Consider the following 20,658-nt stretch of genomic DNA (forward strand, 5'->3'; position numbering starts at 1 on the left):
GAGGTGTTTATATGAATGCACAAGGAAATATACATTGAAAAGAAGTCATTATGTACAATGTTAACAATCATAAAAAAACATGTGCTGAAATCATTTAAATTGTACATTGTGCTGGAAAAATACAGTAACATAAAACAGACCATAAGAAGAAAAAACACTAAAAATGAAAACATTCGTTTCGTAGTTAAGATGTTTGGTTCATTTATTTTCTAGCAATGATAATACTTTTAATTTGACAAAAGCTGAATATGTACTTGACCAGTTTAGAGCAGCTTTTAAATTTACAAGCAAACCTGATTTTACCAGGCATTTTCATAGAGCATTTTGCAATGTCTGCGCTTTTTAGAAACTGAAGAACAATTTATAATTTTGTCTGCGATATTTTTCCAATTGAATTTGTTTGTTTCTGCTCTTTGTGTCACATTTTGTTAATTCTCATTTTTTCATTTTTTTTTTTTTTTTTTTTTTAATTTTCAGAATTTCAGTTCTATTATGAATTTTCGGTAAGTAATTTTTTCGATACTTCAAAAGACAAACAAATTTAATTTTTTTGATGTTAAAATTGTCCATCTTGTAAACTTTCACGGATAAATTTGTATGTAATAAATTTGTTTGTTTGCAATAAATTTGTATGTTTAACACTACTGAGCTCTTAAATCATGCACAAGAATTAAAGATATTGGTGCTTTTAAAGAACTGGTTTTCATCAATTATATTAATCAAAGCGTCTGTATTATGGGAGATCCTTTGATACTTACGTATAATCCCGTTGAACGTGAAACTGTCGCCAAGAAACGAGATTTAGCGCTAATTATAGACGAGCCTTGACGTACAACACATTCATAACATTCGCATTTTCGTTTGATGTAATAATCAGTTCTTCCACGACAAGCCTCTTTTTATTTTTACGAACAGGAATATAAATTAATTGTTATTGCTAAATACTTTTCTTACATTTTGAAAAGGGAATTATTAACATTTGGTACCTTTCTTCTACAGAATAGCAGGCAGTGGATTCCAAAGTTATGGGATACTATCTTCCAAAAAAAAAAAGTGTGTACTAATGTGTACACGATACGGTCAGCTGAATATGGTCGACGAAACAGTAATAGATTGAAAAAATTACAGTGGGTACAAAAAGTATTTGCACACATATATTTTTGTTCACAATTTATAAGAAAATGCATTAAGAAATACAAAAATTGGCATTTAAAAAATAGAATAAGCTTATTCATTTAAATTAATTACAAAAAATACAATAATATTAATAAAAAACATTTTTTGCAACAATATTAAAATAGCTTATGTCAAAAAAGTATTTGCACACTCAACTCAACTTTAGCAAATTTGCATTTTTATGCTATTATTTGACAGTCATCCCGCAGTAAATAACATACGTAAGAGGACTATAAAAGGAGGTGTTGTCGAAACATTATCAGTTGATTGTCTATTTCAAATTGTAATGGCACCTAAGACATCTGAATTGCCGATTTCGTTGCGAGAAAAAAATTGTTTCTCTACGTGAAAATGGCCTAAGTTATCGAGAAATAGGTAAAAAAGTAAATGTTTGCTTCTCTACTGTTCGGTATATTATAAAACGTCATAAAGAAAGAGGATCTACATCAAATAACTTGCGCTCTGGACGCCCAAAGAAACTTTCACTGAGAATAAAGCGAAAAATCATAAGAGAAGCATCGAAAAATTCATTTGTTAGTGCAATTACTTTAGCCAATGATGTCGCTTCAACATCTGGAGCTCAAATCTGTGCCCAAAGTGTTCGAAATGTCCTGCACGATGCACACATTTATAGGAGATCTCCAAGGAAAAAAACCTCTCATAACTGAACGAAATAGACTGAAGAGACTTGAATTCGCTAAGGAATATATCAATATGCCAATTGATTTCTGGAAAAATGTCATATTCTCTGACGATAGTAAGTTCAATATCTTTAAATCGGATGGCAGGAAATTAGTTTGGAGAAAACCTTGTACTGCTTTTCATACCAAAAATGTGTTACCTACAGTTAAACATGGAGGAGGTTCTGTTATGATTTGGGGGTGCATGGCTAGCAAAGGAGTTGGTAATTTGTGTTTCATTGATGGGAATATGACAGCTCGAACCTATATTGATGTGTTGCGAGATAACTTGCCACAAAGTGCAATAAAATTGGGTATCAGTAATTCGTACTATTTTCAGCAAGACAACGATCCCAAGCACACTGCCGGTATAACACATATGTGGTTGCTTTATAATATACCCAGAAAACTTGCTACTCCACCACAATCACCAGACTTAAATCCTTTGGAAAATTTGTGGAATTCTTTGGATTTAAAAATAAGAAAAAGGAAGATTTCAAGCAAATCTGCCCTTAAACAAGCCCTTATTGAAAAATGGTCGAATACTGACCCTACTGTTACAGAAAATTTAATTAAATCAATGCCAGCAAGATTACAAGCAGTAATAGATGCTAAAGGAATGCATACTAAATATTAGTTATTTGAAATTTGCTTATATATTTTATTTCTTTTGTATTCATGCAGGTGTGAAAATACTTTTTGATACGAGATATTTTAATTTTGTTACAAAAAAGCATTGTTATTTATATTATTGTAATTTTTCTGTTTGTTTTGGATGATTAAACTTATTCTGATTTGGCAATACAATTTTTTTATTTCTCAATGCTTCTTTTTATGAATTGCGAACAAAAATGTAGGTGTGCAAATACTTTTTTTACCCACAGTACGTGTAGGAAGTTTGTACTTATAGCGTTCTAAACAGAGCTCCCGATTTAATCAGAGAGCCTAACAAAATAGGAGAAATAGACGAAAGCCTTTTTACGAAGCGCAGAACAAAGCAGGTCTAACGTTTATTAAATAAAGAGAAGTCTATTCCTTCAGAATTCCGCAGGAACGATGGGCGCAAATTTTATGGGATCTGTGCTAACTTTCGACGTAAGTTTCTAGCTTTCATGGTCGACGTGGTAATACGTAAATGCCGTTCCTTTATTTCCAAGTATACTCGAAGTCCTTTAAACACTGGTATTACAGTTAATTAGAATTGGTGAGAAATGTTAGGAAAAAAACAGGAATTTTAATAAGGAAAACACATGAATAAAGTTGTGAATTTAAAGCAATAAATATGAAAATCTTCAGAATGTGCAAATTTTGGTAGTTAAGCTATTGTTTATTAAATCGCAAATTTTGTTGAGCTTATTAAGAAAACTTAAAATCGCAAGATAAATTGTATTCATATGCTTGAACTTGCTTATAGAGACCTGGGATTTATTATTATTTATTATACTTTAGCTCTCTAAACTTTGCTAAAAAGCATCGTCAGGAAATTCATGCTCTTTCAGGAAAATTATAAATAATTATAACTCTCTTTTGCTTTCACAACCAAATCATATGTAACCATATCATAGGACTTAAGATATATAAATTCATTTAGTTTTTCTTTGCAAAAGCCTTATACAGAAATGTATGTGCTAAATATACCTCAGCATATTTCAACACATCCTGTGAAACTGAAAAAGGTGAAGAATCGCATTTTTTCAGCTGATAATGACTCCAATGTTTCTTCAGATATAAAACCAACGTTCTTAAATAGCACGCCTTTGCAGCAACGCTGTAATATCCGTGATGCTATACACATAATTTATTTTTTTTTTTTTAATTTTTCGAACTTCGGATGAGTCGATCGCAGGACTACAGTTTACATTCATTCTCGATTTGATCAACGTTGTTGGATACAAAATGGTGGAAAAGGTTTAGTAAATTATATTTGATTAGTCAAACACCTCCCAAACTGTACAGAATAATTTATTTATGCATTGCGCAAATGTTCAAATTATGTTAACAGTAGATCTTTTTAATCTGAATGTTATTGTTTCTCAGTGCGCAAATGTACTATGCAACTATGCAACTCATATGCTTTTCCGCACCATGCAGTATTAGAAAAATTAGAGTGTTGGATGAAACTCTGTTATTCAAAAATGTGATCACTCATTTTGTCACAGAAATAAAACTGTTTATTTTAACGGAATTCCTCACGAAATCAGTTGTTGAGAACAACACGTTTTTAACTTTTTAAGTAAAATTCTTTTACTAATATTCGTGCTGCGAAAAAGCTCCAACTTCATATCTGATGTAAACTCGAATTGAGGATTCGCAAATTTGATCAATTAGTGTTTAAGTTTCCAGAATTTGGGTATAAAACAGTAGACTTATGGAGATGGATGATTCATCACGAACTGAGAATGAAAATCCAGACCCAGATTGCTGCTATCAACCGTAGCACAATTAACAAGCTGCCTGTTCCAGTGCTGGCAGCTGAAACTCTACTTCCTTGCGTTGGTGGTAGACTGAAAATGATTGTTCTTGCGCGGCTCACAGTATCTGTGGATACATCGGTGGATGTCGAAGGAAGTTCTGATGTGGAAGAAGGAGCGAGCAGAGGTGTTGTTGTTCTTAGAGACATCATGGGTGGCAGAGGTGGAGCTGTCGGACATTTGTAAGATAATCTGAAAGCAATGGAAATTTTTATACATGGTGAAAGTAATTTTCAGTAAAAGTAAAATGCACATTAAAAAACGAAAACTATTTAATATGCTGGATAGTCTGGAACAAATATTGGATGTTGAAACAGTATAAAGAAGAAATTTTTAACTGTAAAATTACTTTTTCTGCATTGCGAAAACGTGTCTTGCATAACTAAAAAAGATTATGTTACCATTATTTTTTTAAATCTGAATATTATTGTTTCTCTGTGCTGGAGCGGTCAAAGTAGACAGGATGACAGTCCGCAGATCTCTATATGTGATCCTTCGTGAATATTTATAACCGAAACAAATTGAGACGACAAATAATCATCTTCTGTAGCATGGCACAAATAAATATACACTCTTTTACAAAAAAATCCAAGCACCATGAAGTATATTTTTGATGAAATTGAATATATGTATAGTTTATACACAGATAATAAAATGATTAAAAATTCAAGGTCATAGTACCTGTTCACGGCTCACAATCACCCATTGAGTGTTCAAATTAGTAGTTGGTCGAACCGCCCCTGGCGGCAATACATGTTTGAATTCCTCGAGGCAAGGAGTCGTAGAGGTTCCTAATGTCAACCTGCGACACATTCTGCCAAGCATTCATCAGTTGTCGCTCCAGATCTACGATATTTTGTGGTGACCGAATCTGGCGGCCTACCGTGTCTCACACATGCTCGATTGGTCAAAGGTCTGGTGACTTTGCTGGCCAAGGAAGAGTATCAACCGGAGACAGTCCAGAGATATGCGAGTGGTATGTGGCCTGGCATTATCTTGTTGGAAAATGGCCCCAGAATAACGTGCCATGAAGGGTAATGCAACCGGCCGCAGGATGGTATCAAAATATCATTGAGCTATTAAACATGTACGGAGGATGACTAAAGATGGTCTGCTGTCATAAGAAATAGCGCCCCACACCATCACATTAGGGGTTATGGCTGTATGCCTCTGTAAAACAAAGGCTGACTGGGACCGCTGGCCCCGTCCTCTCCAGACACGAACACGGTGGTCATCTGCTTCAAGAGTGAAGCGGGACTCATCGCCGAACACTATACGATGCCAGTCTGATGGCAGCCATGATTATCGGCTACTACACCACTCCATACGACTCCGCCGATATTGTTGCCTTTGACCACACAACCCCGCTTCAGACAAGCGCCGTGAGATGGTGGACATTACCACGGGAGGTATAGACGTGGCTGTAGTGCGTTGTCACGTCTATACCTCCCGTAGTACCGTCCACCAAAGATAGCATATTCCACCACAGTCAACAAAGATACCGTTGGGGCGCTTCGGGCCTGGCGAACAATCATCCTATTTTGGCTCGCATTTGTGCTCCTTGCTCTTCCAGAGCCTTCATTCGTTGGCACTTTCCTTGTAGCAACCACTGCTGCCAACATCTTTGCACAGCAGTGTCTGTACGCTGCAGGTGACAGCCTATTGCTCGGTACGACCACCCAGCTTCACTCAACCCTACAATGCGACCACTTTCGAAGTCGTTTAGTTGCCTGTAAGGTCTTCGATATCGTCGTAATGGCATCTTTAGTTGCTTGTTTACGGAATTACAATGGCAGCAACAAAAAAAGATAAATTTTCCGCCTCTGTTACTGGTTTGATACTTTGCGAATTGCTCACTAGAAATGCGCGCTGTGATCGCATTCCTGTTCATTTGCCTTGAAACGTTGATAATTTGCATGTTCGATCAAGATGTTTTTGCATACCAAATTTCGTCACGTTCGTAAAAGTCCTTCTTGGTGCTTTGATTTTTTTGCAAAAGAGTATAATTATTAAACACTAGATTAAATATGTGTCAGATCTTTGCACTATAACGTTTAGAAGTAAGCATGTGAGGTATCCGCAAAAGTAAATAATGATATAACAGAAAATGAGGTTCATTTTTTTATTGAAATTGATATCATGCATAGTAAAATATTAATAGGTAATTTAAGTCTGTTCAGCTGAAAATAATTTTTCCTTAAATCTTCGGCAATTTTCGAAATATAAAAATATAGAAAATAATTTCAGAAAAAAAAAAAAAAAAAAAAAAAACTTAAATAAATTACTGTCACTTATGTGGATCCACCAATAGCCGAATGACAAAAAGTTCCGAAATTTTTAGAATTTTGGTTTTCAACTTGCTTTTCGGCTGCGGAAGAAGCTGCGCTGCCTACATATTCTTCTCTTACTTACTTACTTAATATTGTTGATGTCTTGTCCATGTATTTCATGGAAGAATAGTTGTCAGAGCCTCAAGGAGGTTGGACTTCTTCTTCCACTCCAATTTTTAGGGACAGCACACTCGTGGGGGGTCAGAAGGCTACCCACCCCTCTTCCGTACCACCAAACCACACGAGAAGAATTTCGGCTTGCCATATATTTAGAGTGCCCCATGCCGTAAACACTCTATACACTTAGAAACATCCATGCTTTCTCCGGAATTCGAACCCGGGCTCCTTGGTACCGGAGTAGGCTCCCCTAACCACTATACCGTCTTGGCGGCAATACTTACTAATACTTCTAAACTTTCTTAATGCTTATATATTACTTACTTTATTCTGATTCGTATTTATGTTCCATAATAACATAAATACGAATCAGTCTTCAAGAAGGCACCTTAGAGTACTTTGCTGTAATTAATTAACCAAGCGAAAATTTAAGTATGTATTAAAAAAATAACTGTACACTCAAACCTGCTTTAGTGCGGTGGATAGGGACCGCATAAAAAAATCGCACAAAACTTCACGAGTAGCTACAAAAATAGAGTCGTTTAGAGTTGACTTTTTTTCAGTTACCATGTAGTTGGTGATCAGTTTTTGCTACGACAATTGTTTCACTAGATGCTTGTATATGTCTCGGCAGCCAGATATACAAGATTGAAGCTCCTTTTTTTATTGATTATTTTTTTTTATTGATAACTTCGTCAGTTATGTTTCCAATATGATTGAAATTTTCATATACTGCATAAAAAAATCGCGCAAATAAAAAGTCGCACAAAAAGAGACCTTACAAAAACAGGTTTGAGTGTATTCATATGTAAAAGGAAAACTATAAGAGAGATCCTTGGTGATAATAATTTTCTGGGCATTTATGCTTGTATCTGGGGGAAACCACGTAACAAATTTCATTTGGTTCTGATCAGAAAACATCTATCGTTTCTCGATTCTTAGTATTGAATATATAAAAGTTTTAGAACAATTCTAAAGCTTTATTAAAATTTTGAGACATATTTTTCTTTTCTTTCTTCATATGTTTAATTTTTTTCCCTCACAAAAAATGTTGGTGATTTATTGTACGTCGTTAATTTTACTTATTCAGTTTGAAATCAAGCTTTAGGTGTATAAATTTATTAATAGTATTTTCATGTCATATGATAGACTTATTTTCTCTGCGTCATGTTTTATTTATTTTATTTATTTTTTAGTTCTTAGATTATAATTGAACTAAACGCCAGTATTCTTAGTGGAGTCTAATAGATTATGGATGCCCAAATCTCTTCAACACTAGAACTCAGATCTGACGATTTGGAATCAGAATATTAATTACTCAACTAAATAAGGAATAGGAGCGATAATTTTGGAAGGCATAATCAAAACTGATTTTTGCTATTATATAACCAATAGTCTTCGAACTTCGTCGATTTAGAGAATCCAAAAAAGTATGTTTTTGTTTTGTAGAAGCCTCTTCAGAAAAATATGTATTAGCGAACTAAATATTAGAGTATAGAATAGCATTGGAAATATTGGGAAACATCCTAAATATGTAAGTTGAAATGAAAAAAAAATAAAATATTTCATTACTTCATTCTAATTTTGTTCATAAAACACATCTATTATCCTCGGTAACAATAACAAGAAAAATAGAAATATATTATTTTATTAATTTTTTGTGGTGCTTAGGTTTGGTTGCACGTGGTACTTTCGAAGTTTGATTATGGCTTACAGAGTCCTCAGGAGAACCCACACTCCTTCAAAATATAATTTGAAGACTACAGTCGTAGGTAATAAATCAGTTCTTATTATATTTGCTACAGGTGCAAAATTTCGAATAAGTCTGAAATTTTTCATTTTTTATTAATTTATTCTCTTGTGAGTGACTTTTCCATTTTCTTAACAGAGTCCATTGCCGCTTATTAAACTCACTGGTTAATATAATAAGCCGTTCATTACATTCAAATTCAAAGGCACCAAACAAGCATATACTGATCAATGGGATACTGCCGTTTAACTAAACTCATGTTCACCATTCAAAAGATTGTTTTTGCAATACCAAAGTATACCACTGGTACCTATCAAGGCCCTTTGTAGCTCATACGTTTCAACTTATTGAAGATCGTCACTTATTGTCGTGCTTCAGTAAAACCAGTTCCGCCAAAGTTTCGGCGAGTGTACATCTGTCTTCCCCTCCGGTACCTATGGCTCTCAGATATTATTTTCAAAGTTCTTCGTCCGTACTGGAGCTAAAGGTGAACTTCCTTATTTTAAAATTAATGAAAGCAATCCGCCAAAGGCGTTCTAAATGAGTGTGTTTTCTTCTCGCACTCTAGCACATTTAGAGAGCTGAAGTGCAGCCTGTGCATCTTACCATTTAAGGCTTCGAAATCTTCCCGTTGATTCACACACGTTAAATTCACAGGAAGTTTTTTAGAAAACTGCACTGAATGCCCCTTAGCTTTTTTGTAGATTCTCAGTCTTTAATTGAAAAAGAAGTGATATATGATAGTGAAAAGAAGCGGGCGGAAGAAGAAGTAAAGGTAACACTGATTATATTTATAACCACGAATTGCGGAATCCAACATAATAGACAAGGTGAAATCTTTCTGTTGGTTAATGAATGAGTTTGAACAAAACATTGGAAGAAATACTTTTAAACTTCAGTATGCGTACTATAATACGTCAAAAAGGCTTCAGTGCGAGGATTTAGGCTAAAACATTGCTTAAAATATGCCGCTTTTATTTAGAAAAAGCCTTAGAGAAATTGTAAGCTATAACCAATATTTCAAACATGTCTGAAGAAGTTATGAAGAATTATTTTTAGAATACGTTGCATTTGACGATAATACTGAGACAGTACATGAAAAAAAGGGCTATCATATTATATATATATATATAGTCTTTAAATAGCTACAAAATTCGAAACTGATAGTGAAAATGATACGAAAGAAAGTGACGGTATTCCAACCTCAGTCGAATTTAGAAATAACACTGTAACTTCCAAGAAAACTATCGAATTTAAATGGGGTGATTAGAAAAGATACCAGCAATTTCACGAATTTGAGAATGCTGTATGGTTACTATTGATCTACAAACTGAAGTTTAGTCCTGCAGACCTTACTAGACAAGTTAGTGAGTTATCGCTACATCTTAAACTCACAAAGTACCGAAGAAGGTTTTAAAATAACCTTTTTATTTAGTTTAAACATAGAAGGCACGACAAACGTGCTACGGACAAATCACCACTTGCGGCGATGTAAATTAAGCAATAACAGTGAATTAAATTCAAACGCGAGTAACGTAGTCTAAGACTACACATTCAACAAAAATAAGCTATGATCTGGCTGAATACTTATCCTCGGTAACAAAAACATCGCCACGTAAGCTTAAAGTATCGTCTAGCGAGAAAATGCGAAAGCCGGAATATCACTTTTAAATAGAGCTGGCTAAAAACTGATAACAGACGCCAGTGCCAGAATGTCTCTCTGTAGGATTCAAAATCTCCAGTTCAAATACTGTTGAAGCTAATTTGCATTCTGATGCAAAATATGGTTTGGTTTATTTGATTATGGCAAAGCACAAGAGGCCTATCTGTCTGAGAGATGCCTTCGTGGAGGACTTTTTAAGGGAAACTGGCTCGTATATACGTTACACATGGGGAAAATCAGGTAAACGAGCATGCAGCCAACCCATTCGCCGGAATATGAACCTCGTTCGAACTAACTGTGTTCAGCGATTTGGCCGCTGGTGGGCGAAAAATACGGAAGGAAGAAGTTAGAATGAAAAGTCAAAATCATAGCAACTGGTTAATTACCATAAAAACCTTAAAATGCAATTGAAAAACTGTTGATGAAGAATACTAAGCAAATTTGTTCTTTATGAGAGTTTAAAATTTCCACAGGTACCTAATTATAAGCGTATTGCTGTAAAAAATTAAAAAAAAAATCTCAAAGGTTTCAGATTTTAACGGTCGCCCAAAATGTTTTGCTAAGGTTTTTTTGTGCTCTCGCTGACCTCGAAGTCTATAGGTCTGCTCTTACACTCATTCCTACTAACGCGTTTGTTTTTTTGTCTTTTTAGCTTCCTATTTTGTTCGCATTTACGCAATATATAATTCAACAGCAAAATTATAAAACTTTTAAAAGCAGCATAACGGTATACGTTTAGAATTCCTGACGCAGCGTGTTGGCATACATTTTTTTTTGGCAGCCTTTTTTCAGTTTATCATATCATTTTGTTTTCTTACTAAGATAGCTTTTCAAAACTTTTTTTGTGTTTTTATTATTAATGTTTCGTTTGTTTACTTTATTTATTAAATATCATGTTCTTAGCATAAAATTCGATTTGACACTAAAATCTCAGAATTTTAAAAACTGCATATCTTTATAATTTCCGATAGACAGTCTCGCGCGTTGGAGATAAAATGTTTTATTCTGTACAGTGTGTTGCTATAGCTCGCTTTGAAATCTTTGAGTTTGTTTATTAAAAAATTCGTTAAAGTTTTACAAAATATGAAATAGATAATAAAACAAATTCGAAATTCAAAATTCGGGCTTCCAGTTGCCCATTTTCATATGGAGGAATGCGTTACTTAAAGTTTGATGGTATTAGGTACCGTCCTTTTTTCCCTAGTGCGAAAAACATACATACATTCATGCAGATTATTCATTATATAATTTATTTAAATATAATACAAGGCGAAAATATCTGGTGGCAACAATTTGAAAAGTGGCACGCCGTTTGTAGTGATTCAACGTAAAATGCCGTTTTGGGGCTAATAGCCCATTTGGGACTACTGTCACTTTTGGGCTAATAACTTTCAAACCTGGGTAAACAGTTTAATTTTAACTTTCATTAATAAGACTGATCATTAGTTATTATGTTATTGATAAGTTTAAAACCTATCAATAACATAATAACTACACTCTACTAATCACATTTTGCAATATTTGTTGTCTATTAAACTCAGCCGCTTAATAAACGGGAATATATTTGTAATGGAAGTGGTTTTAATAAGCGGAAGGTGCTGTATAAACTAAAAGTATATTTTGAATCCGCTATGAGGGCATATTTAGAGTGTAATAAAGTAGTAAAAACAATCATTAAAATGTTATTTAAAAGTAAAATTGGTTGAATGAAGATTAATTTTTGGAATTAAATTGCTTCGTCTGTGCTGCAAGTAAATACAGGCTAAAAATTAGAATGAAATTGTTGTAAGATTAGATATGAACTTATGTATTTATAACAATCCAGCAAATAAATAAATACTGTCTCTTAGATTTTAAAGCAGCTCATAGGTATGTCAGATAAAACCATGTAACATATAAAAGGATAAAACTTACGGGTAAAAGGTATTACTGCATATGCTCACAAGGTAAGACAAAGAATGATCCAACAAAGCATGGACTTTGAGGCCGCAGTTTCTTAATAATGGAGCACTAACGCACCCCTTGAATTGTCCATATGCACTATGAAAAAGATAAAAAGACACATATTACAACACAATGATAGATGGCAAAAACATATATGTAACGATAAGTTGTTTTGACAGACGGAAAAGATGTATGTCGGTTTAAATTATAGTAATTTATAGACTTCGTCTCTGATTTAGATTTAATTTCAAATAATATAGGACTCTCAGTGCGTTTCGTGCGACAAACGACATGATGTCCCTTCTGGAAGAGCAAATTAGTCTGCAACAGAATAGTTTCACAGTCACTGCTCCCTAATCCAATAACGTTATTTTGTACATGTTAATTTGTACCTCCATTTTTACCATTACCATTTACACCACATTAGCCTGCCGATTTCTTCTGAAGTCTCGCTCCGATTGTACTCTAAAATGTAAACCACAAGTAATTAAATATAAGATCGGTAAATACCGGTGAATAAAGTCATTTGACAACAAAGAATAAGAGATGCATTATCAGATGTATAATGATCCTTTCATCGAATAAACTTTTTAAGAAGCGCTTTACGATATAAATTTCACCCGATGAACAAAATTGAAAGGTCTTGTCATAATGTACCTAAAATTTCTTGATATGGGCAATGAAGAACAAATCATTTACATTTGATTATATAGGTATATTTAAGCACTCCCGTTTGAAATTACAAATAAAAAATAATTATCTTTCATTTAAGAAAGATGAAATAAATTAATGTGTAGGGTTTATATTTATTTTAACTAACATTTATTTTAAGTTTAAACTATCTTTCCTGTCAAGCCTTACTTTCCCCTGGAACTGCCAATGCCAGAATATGTAAATTTTAGTAGAACGCGCAAGGATTCAAATTATCAGCGGAAGTATTCTGATTTAAATAGAAGGAAACGAGTTCGGTGTGTGATATTCTGACTTCACGAGCGCGGAGGTAGTTAGCGAGAAATTGAAGAACCCCGCGTTTCGGCCTATGTGCTTGGCGGGAAGTAGTGTTAATCGTTCAAGTGAGCTTCAAGTCTGCTGAATTAGCAGCGGTGTTGTAAAACGCGGTGAGTTAGTTATTTTAGAGAGCCTCGTAGTTAGAGTCTTGTCTTTAAGTTCTTTTCAGGTTATTATTTTTATTTGACCGCCGAGTTGGCGCCGTCTGTAAGCGTCAAGAGCACGCAATTGTAATTTATTACGTTGAATAAAAAGGGACTTAAACCCTTTACAAGACTTTGTGTTTTATCCTGTTTTCACAGTCACCCCTTGGTTGCGTGCAAGTTGGAGGCGCGCAACGTTACAAATGTGTCTTCATTTTCGTTGAAAAAAACGAAATCGGTTTTGTTGTGTTTTCATTTTCGTTGAAAAATTTAGTTCTTTCTTAAATGAATGTTTTATTTTTCTATTGCGAACTATGATGTGCGAATCATTATTAAAGTAGACAATGCGTCCACAGTTAAAGTTCTCCTGTTCAAAGTTGTCTTCAACCGTAACCAGTCATCAGAAAGGCGTGAAACTTTGTGTATGACGTAATGATGGGATGTGAAAAACATTCAGCAAAAAAATCAAGTCACTTCCAACTATCGCTGCTAGAGAGCGTATTATGAAATAGTTGCAGTATACTTGCAAATTATTTCAGTGCCACGTAGCAGCTATTATATTTATTTATTTATACAAATGCCAGACATTTTGGCTACTAAGCCATTAGTCTTGATCTTGCTTCCCAATACTTAAGAACAATAGAATTAAAAGATAATAATGCAGTGCATTCGTCAATATGCTCCTTATTCGTGGACTGTCTAGAGTTACAAAGAATACAGTCTGAAGAGTCTTTAAGTCGAATTGTAAAAAGATGGGCATTCAAACAACCGTGCCTAGTCAAAAGACGAAATAACATCACGGTTACAAGACGAGGAAAATCTCGAATAACTGATTTTGAACTAGTGAGACGCTCCCAGACCTTTGCCTTAGCTTCACCTATAGGTAGGAGGCAAACCTCTTAAATTCTAATTTAATTAGGAGTTTTATCAGAATTAAAAGTCATATGGTTATTAGTGTTCTGTAGAATAGTCGTTCCTTTCTTTGCCAGAAAATCGGCAGTTTCATTTCCCTCGATGCCACAATGAGCAGGAATCCATTGCAAGACAATTGAGTCAACCAGAGTCTTGAGAATATTTCTACCTTCGCAAATTCGTTCGGAAGTCCAAACTTTGTTATTGGAGATAACTTGAAAAGCGGCTTTGCTATCGGACAAAATAACAGCCCAAGGGAAATTACTCTTCAAAGCGTTTAACTGATTCAGAACAATAGCCTCAACTTCACCATCAAAATTAGTAGTATCTCTTCCCACTGCCTTATAAAATACAAAATCGTTACAATAGATTCCTATTAGCAGCTCTTATAAAACCTGCAAAGCATTCATAGAAAACTTGTTTTCAGTATTGCTGTTACTCGAAAAATCCTTTAGTTTGCAAAATCACAGAAGTCTTTTATCAAAAACTCTGATTCCTTACCAGCTGCTTTACGAGCACTTCTGACTTTGAAGGGGCTTCGAACACGTCTAGTCACTTAATGGACTCCGAGAAATTATATTATATTTTATAACATGATCATTTTCTGTTGGTCCTGGAAAAGGAAGAAAATCGTTTTTACAGAGAGAAGGTTGCAGCTCAAGTGAAAGAGGATAAAGCTTCAAACTTTAAGGCTAGTGACTAGTGCTCACCGGTAGTTTGACAGGCGAAGAATAGGCCGCGTTAAACTGTCCATAAGATTTTTCGAAATATTCTGCAATATTACACAATATTTATTTTGCGTAGCAAAAATTTTAGTTTGCGTAGAAGTTGCTTCCGCATGATTTTGACACACAATTCCAGTTTTCACTAAGGTTTCTTGCTCGCTATGAAATCGAATCTCACTGTAAAAAAAAAGTTCGCTCTTTACAGGCAAAAGTTTTGTAAAGTTACAGAAATCAAAAAGTTACAGAAGAATTTCCTGTAATGGTAACAGGTTGAAAGCCAACTGTAGCGGTAACAGCAGATTTGCTTGTAACATTACAGATAATGTTTCAGTAGCCGCGCGGAAGAATCACGTGACTGACTGGAAATTAGCCAATCAGGAGAAAAGTGTTTGAAAGCTAGTTGCAGAAAAAAACATGGCTGAATGCATGTTGGTTGTATAGCGCAGGTAAGTAAGAAAATGTTTACAATTACTACTTGAAATATTTTTTGTTCATTTTATGCAGATTATTCTCATGCACTTTGCACTGTTATATGTAGTGAGTAAGTATTTAAACGTTTAAGCTTTGCGATTAATTAATATCAGTGTTCGTAATGTCTAATGAGTTGAAAGAGTGCAAAATATTTATTCCAAATGCAGATCTAATAGTAGTATTTTGTCATTGTGCATCCGATAAATTACGCCTTCAACTGCCCTTATTATTATTTAAAACTAATTATTCCAAAATTTAATCACTGTTTGTGGTATATAATTGAAATGGTAATGTGGTTGTTGAAAACAAAACTAATCATTTTAGCGTTCTTTTCCAATCGTCTGACCAAAGAACGTTTGACATCTTTTTCCCGGCAGGCCTTGCGAGAAACGTTTATATAAACATTTAGAATTCTGAATGTAATGTATATATTTTTTTGCTTACTAGGTTTAGTTTATTCTCTTTCTAGGATTATCTAATTAGTTATACCTGGTTTATAATTCAGTCTAATATGTTTATGTACGAGTGTGTTATGAAGTAAAATTACAAAAACTTGAACAACGCGGTCGAGAATCTCGTTTATTCCTTTAGTGTAATAATATTTTTTTCAGTAGTATTAATTTCTTACGAAAATATTATAATTCCAAAATGAAGTAATTATATTGATTAAAAATATGCCGTATCATACTTTTCGTAATGTTTTGTTTTACTAACTAGATGCAACTTAATTATTCCATATATTTTAATATACCAATATCAACAGGGGAAAAATGGAAATGACCTAAAATATTTTTCTAACAATTCGTTAAACTAATTATAAAACAAAACTAAAATTTTGTGCATTATTTCCAAAAATATCATTTCATTAATATTTTATAAATGACAACATATATTATATTGTATATATAACTACCATTGCATACTTATAAGTTTTTAAACATTTAATGTAGAATTTATGTTGATTTTATTTTGCCCAGTTTTAATACAGTTTTGAAGTATGATAGTCTTGTTACTAGGATAGCATGAATCTGCTAATACAAGTTTAATACATTTCTTGACAAATGTTTCTCTTATTCATGTAATATAATATATAAATCATAAAATAAGTTTTCTTAAAAATAAATTATTATTGTTTATTGGAATTTAAAACAATTCTGTATCTGTATATTGTATTAAAAATAAAATAATAATGAATTTTTAATGAAGCATTGATTTTAGCATTAACAATATATATATATATGTATACACATGAATAAATGGAAATGCAAGCTACTTTTCCTTACAAAACCGCCTATGAATATATACTTTCCTTTAGGCTGATAGCCTTTGCATGCTTTGCCATATTCTATCAATCCAAATGATGCAAATATGCAGAAAATTTTACTTTCTTTGAAAGTTAATACCGGAAATAAAATTCAGTGCATTTGTAAACTACATTAGTTCTCTTATAGCTTGGCATTTAATTGCCCAATGATTTACTAGTCCAAACTAAGGCAGAATTCAGATATCGTTCAAATAAAAGAAAATTAATAAGGTCTGATTTTTAGACCTATATATGAAGATTTATTTTTTTTTAAATATTATTTTAAGTCAACCAAATTAATTTCAAATTTAAGTAAGTATTCATGCCTTTCAGTAGCATTATTTCTGATATCTTAAATTAAATAACTGAATGCAATATTTCTTGTTAATAAAAGAAAAGCAATGTTATGAAAGACTAGCGAAGCAGATTTGCAAGTTCTAATTACGAAAGGTCCCATGCTTTAAGGGGTCATTTTTAAAAATACTTAATTAAAAAAAAATATTTAACGTGAAACTTCCAAACTTCACACATGTGGAATATTAATTCTATATATCTTATCTCATTCTTATTTTATTAATTAATTTCATAGCATTTTGTGTGACACTAGTAGTAATTATTAATTAAATTTTATGTTGTTTCTGATCTATGTTTTCATTTTGTTATTAATTACGTTAGTTTACATAAGATTTAAAATTATGTAAGGTACAAAAACCTTCTGCATCTATTAATATATGCTGAAGTGAATGAAATTATGCCAGTGAAATTTTTTAAAATCAAAAACAAATTTCTGTGGAAAATTAAAGTTATAAATTCTAAATGCAAACAAAGGAGTGAATTTGAAAGTTATCAAATAAGCCAAAGTGTTGGTCATTTTTTCAGTTTTGCAGAAGAATTTTTATACTTTGCAGAATGGGAATATGATGTTTGGTTTTGTTAGTATTAATTATTACAACTGAATTATTGCAACACGTAATTTAGCTTAAAATTTATTTGAACTTAATTTTCTAATTTATTTTGATCATGTATATTTCATGTGTCATAAGTCTTTGAAATGAACTTAATTCTATTTATTTACACAATTTTTTTAAAGAAGAAAAAGTCACAATTGTTTTGCTTAGTTGCACACGAAGATATATGTCTATATATAGAGAGAGAAAGAGGAGTTATGTTTACTTCCAGACTATTTTCCTCCTTTTATATTATAGTATGAAAATCAAGGGGGAAATTAAGCAATCAATTTAATTTTGAAGGATGTGATTACAATAAGATCATAACCAATCAAAAATATTCATGAATGAACTACTGGTAACTATCATAGTATTATTATTTAAAAGAAACCTACATTCCAATAAGAACGCTTAGTAACATAACCATTTAAGTTATCTAATAAAAGTAATTTTCATTCCTACTTCCCTATACATTGAATTTCACTCTTAGTATTGCCCACTGCTACTCCCTAGACCTCAAAGCATTTAATGCATCTGGAACTACAATTTGTGTCTTTTTCTACAGCATGCAAGTTATCACCGTTTAGTTTGTGCTGCCACGAGCAATGATCTTCAGAATTATCGTATTGCGTTGCATATTCCACCCCACCCAGCTTTAGAACCAGATTCTGAAAATTAAAAAAATATTTACATAATTTTCCCCCTTTTAATGCATTCAGAAAATGAATATTCCAAGATTTTAAAATGGATTTATCAACATAATGATTGTTTTCGTCATACTAACAAAGGCAAACTTTTGCACACTTAAGGCCCCGTTGAATCTTTCTCTTCTAACTGTTGAATATTATGTCAGCCTAATACAAACAATGATGTATGATAGTGAAAGCAAATACCAACTGCCATTCACTGTGCAATTTTTCCATATCAGCTGAATGTTTACCCTAGCAAGCATCGGACCACAACCTTCTCTAATTATTTATGTATGATCTGAGGCCTAAGGATTTGCAAGAACAACAGTGAGAATGACAGAAGTTCAAATTATAAAGAAGAAATGAGATAACTTATTGGATGTTGCAATTATGTGTATTCTTATTGAAATAGAGGTTTCTTTTAAATAAATAATATTGTGATAGTAGTAGTTTATCCATGATTACTTTTCATTTGTTATATTCTTACTGTGACTGTGTCCTTTGGAAATTAAATTATTCGTTTAATTTTTCCCTCTTAATTTTCGGAAGATAAAATTAGTAAAAATAAGTGGGAATATGGCATCAAGAGCATTAGATATCCCCATTTTCTTGAAGCTGTTCACTATTATTGTTTCATCAATGATAGGCCATGCATCCAAAATCCACTAGCAAATCAGTTAGTAAGATGAAAATGACCACTATGCGGACAAAACATTTAGGGTAACTTGTTTTTGAGCGCCTTAAGGAAGACAAACATTACCTAAATCTTTAAAACATATTCAGAATCCTGTGCTAAAAGAAAGCTAGGGGGAAAATGTTGTCCGAGTCCCAGTGATTCCTTTGGACGAATATGTAATATTGTTTTAGAAATTTAAGGTAATAAATATAATATTTTTCGAATGCTAAAACAGTTCGAGAAATTTATTCAAGTTCTGAATTCTGAATATAAGTATACTGTATATTATATTTAATAACTATGGTGGCTTCATTTATGAAAATATTTGAATATTGGCTGTTTTTGTACAATGAACCTTCTCTAAGCTACGTGATTCCTGAAAATTTTGATCTTTAAATGATAGTGGGCATCCTAGCGAAGTTATGTTTACTAATTAGTTATTTTATGAGGGATGCTGATTAAATTTAAAAAGTGATTGACTGAGGTAGCTTGTCGTAATGAGACGGTTCACTGTAATCCAATTTTTTAAAGAATTTAAGCTGTTCTTAATTAATTAAGATATTATAAAGAAATATGATTAAAAGTGTTATATAAGCATATGTTTAAAACATCTATTAAAATAATTTTTATAAGCTTTTTAAGAGCATGATTATGATTTTAAAAGAAATGTTTTTTTATTTATTTAGGAGACATGGTTTACAAAGAGGAGAAAAACCATTCATTTTTTCCAAGCAGTCGAAACGAATTTTTATGAAATGTTTATTAAATTATGTTATTTTTTAATTAATTCTTTTTTTCAGGTTTTATGTAAAGTTTATGAATTAAGTAATAAATTTTTTTTACTTCTGTATTTTAATTAGCATATTATTTGCTTCATAGTGTTTCACAATAAAATTATAAATTCAATAAACTTCTTAATTAACATGCTGTAATATAGAGAGAGCATAAAGTTTGTTTTCTGTTGTCACATGTTTATTTCACAATTTTGTATGCGAATCTCGAAATTTATAATATCTAGGAATACTTTTTTAGTATCACTTTCGAAATGGTAAATATTAAGCTTAGATTTATTACATATTATGTTTGTAAAAAATTATAGGTAAAATTAAAATGCATTAAATTTTAAGCTAAACTGAAGTATTAATTTTAGAAATAAATTTCTTAGAGGCATAATTGTATTAAGAATTTTAAGGGAAACAAGGCTTTAAAAATTAAGGTCAGTTGGCAAAGTTTTATGCTTATTCAAAAAGCATGACATTAGGTTTTTAATGAGACTTCTATCTGTTAATGCAAAGGAAATTATTTGAAGGTAAGTAAAAAAGTTATGCATTATTTCAAACAATAGCAGACTGTTGACAAACACTGAGTGCAGATAAGAATAAAAAAATTAGTTAGACGTTGTAATTCAAGCGTATGAACAAAATTTGAATTCCTTGTAGTAACAAAATGAAGTTCATTGCTATGTTGAATTCTTTAATTTACTGAAAATTTCATTTTTTAGAAGGAGAGAATATATTTTTGAAATGAAGAACAGCTGTTCTGAGTTCTTCATAGAAATATTTCACAAAATGTCTTTTACTGTAATAATATGATCATATCAACATGCAACACGTTTACTCATATAAGTTAAATCTAAAGCAACATGTGTCTATT

The 20,658-nt window shown here is 32.4% G+C and overlaps 1 protein-coding gene across 1 annotated transcript in view; it reads right to left on the reverse strand.

The window, feature by feature from the left end:
• Positions 1 to 438: 438 nt before the first annotated feature.
• Positions 439 to 20,658, reverse strand: part of LOC118185954 (uncharacterized) — a 44,949-nt gene continuing 24,729 nt past the window's right edge. Inside the window, exons 5-6 of the mRNA XM_035355927.2 lie at positions 12,102 to 12,227; positions 439 to 4,519 (exon numbers count right to left, since the gene is read on the reverse strand). Coding sequence (XP_035211818.1) covers positions 4,243 to 4,519; positions 12,102 to 12,227 — 403 coding nt within the window. The 3' untranslated portion in view covers positions 439 to 4,242. The remainder of the gene's footprint in view (positions 4,520 to 12,101; positions 12,228 to 20,658) is intronic.

This window comes from Stegodyphus dumicola, chromosome 8 (assembly GCF_044657685.1).
Source record: "Stegodyphus dumicola isolate Sdum_Otavi_A_Nest chromosome 8, ASM4465768v1".
In the NCBI taxonomy this organism is placed as follows: domain Eukaryota; kingdom Metazoa; phylum Arthropoda; class Arachnida; order Araneae; family Eresidae; genus Stegodyphus; species Stegodyphus dumicola.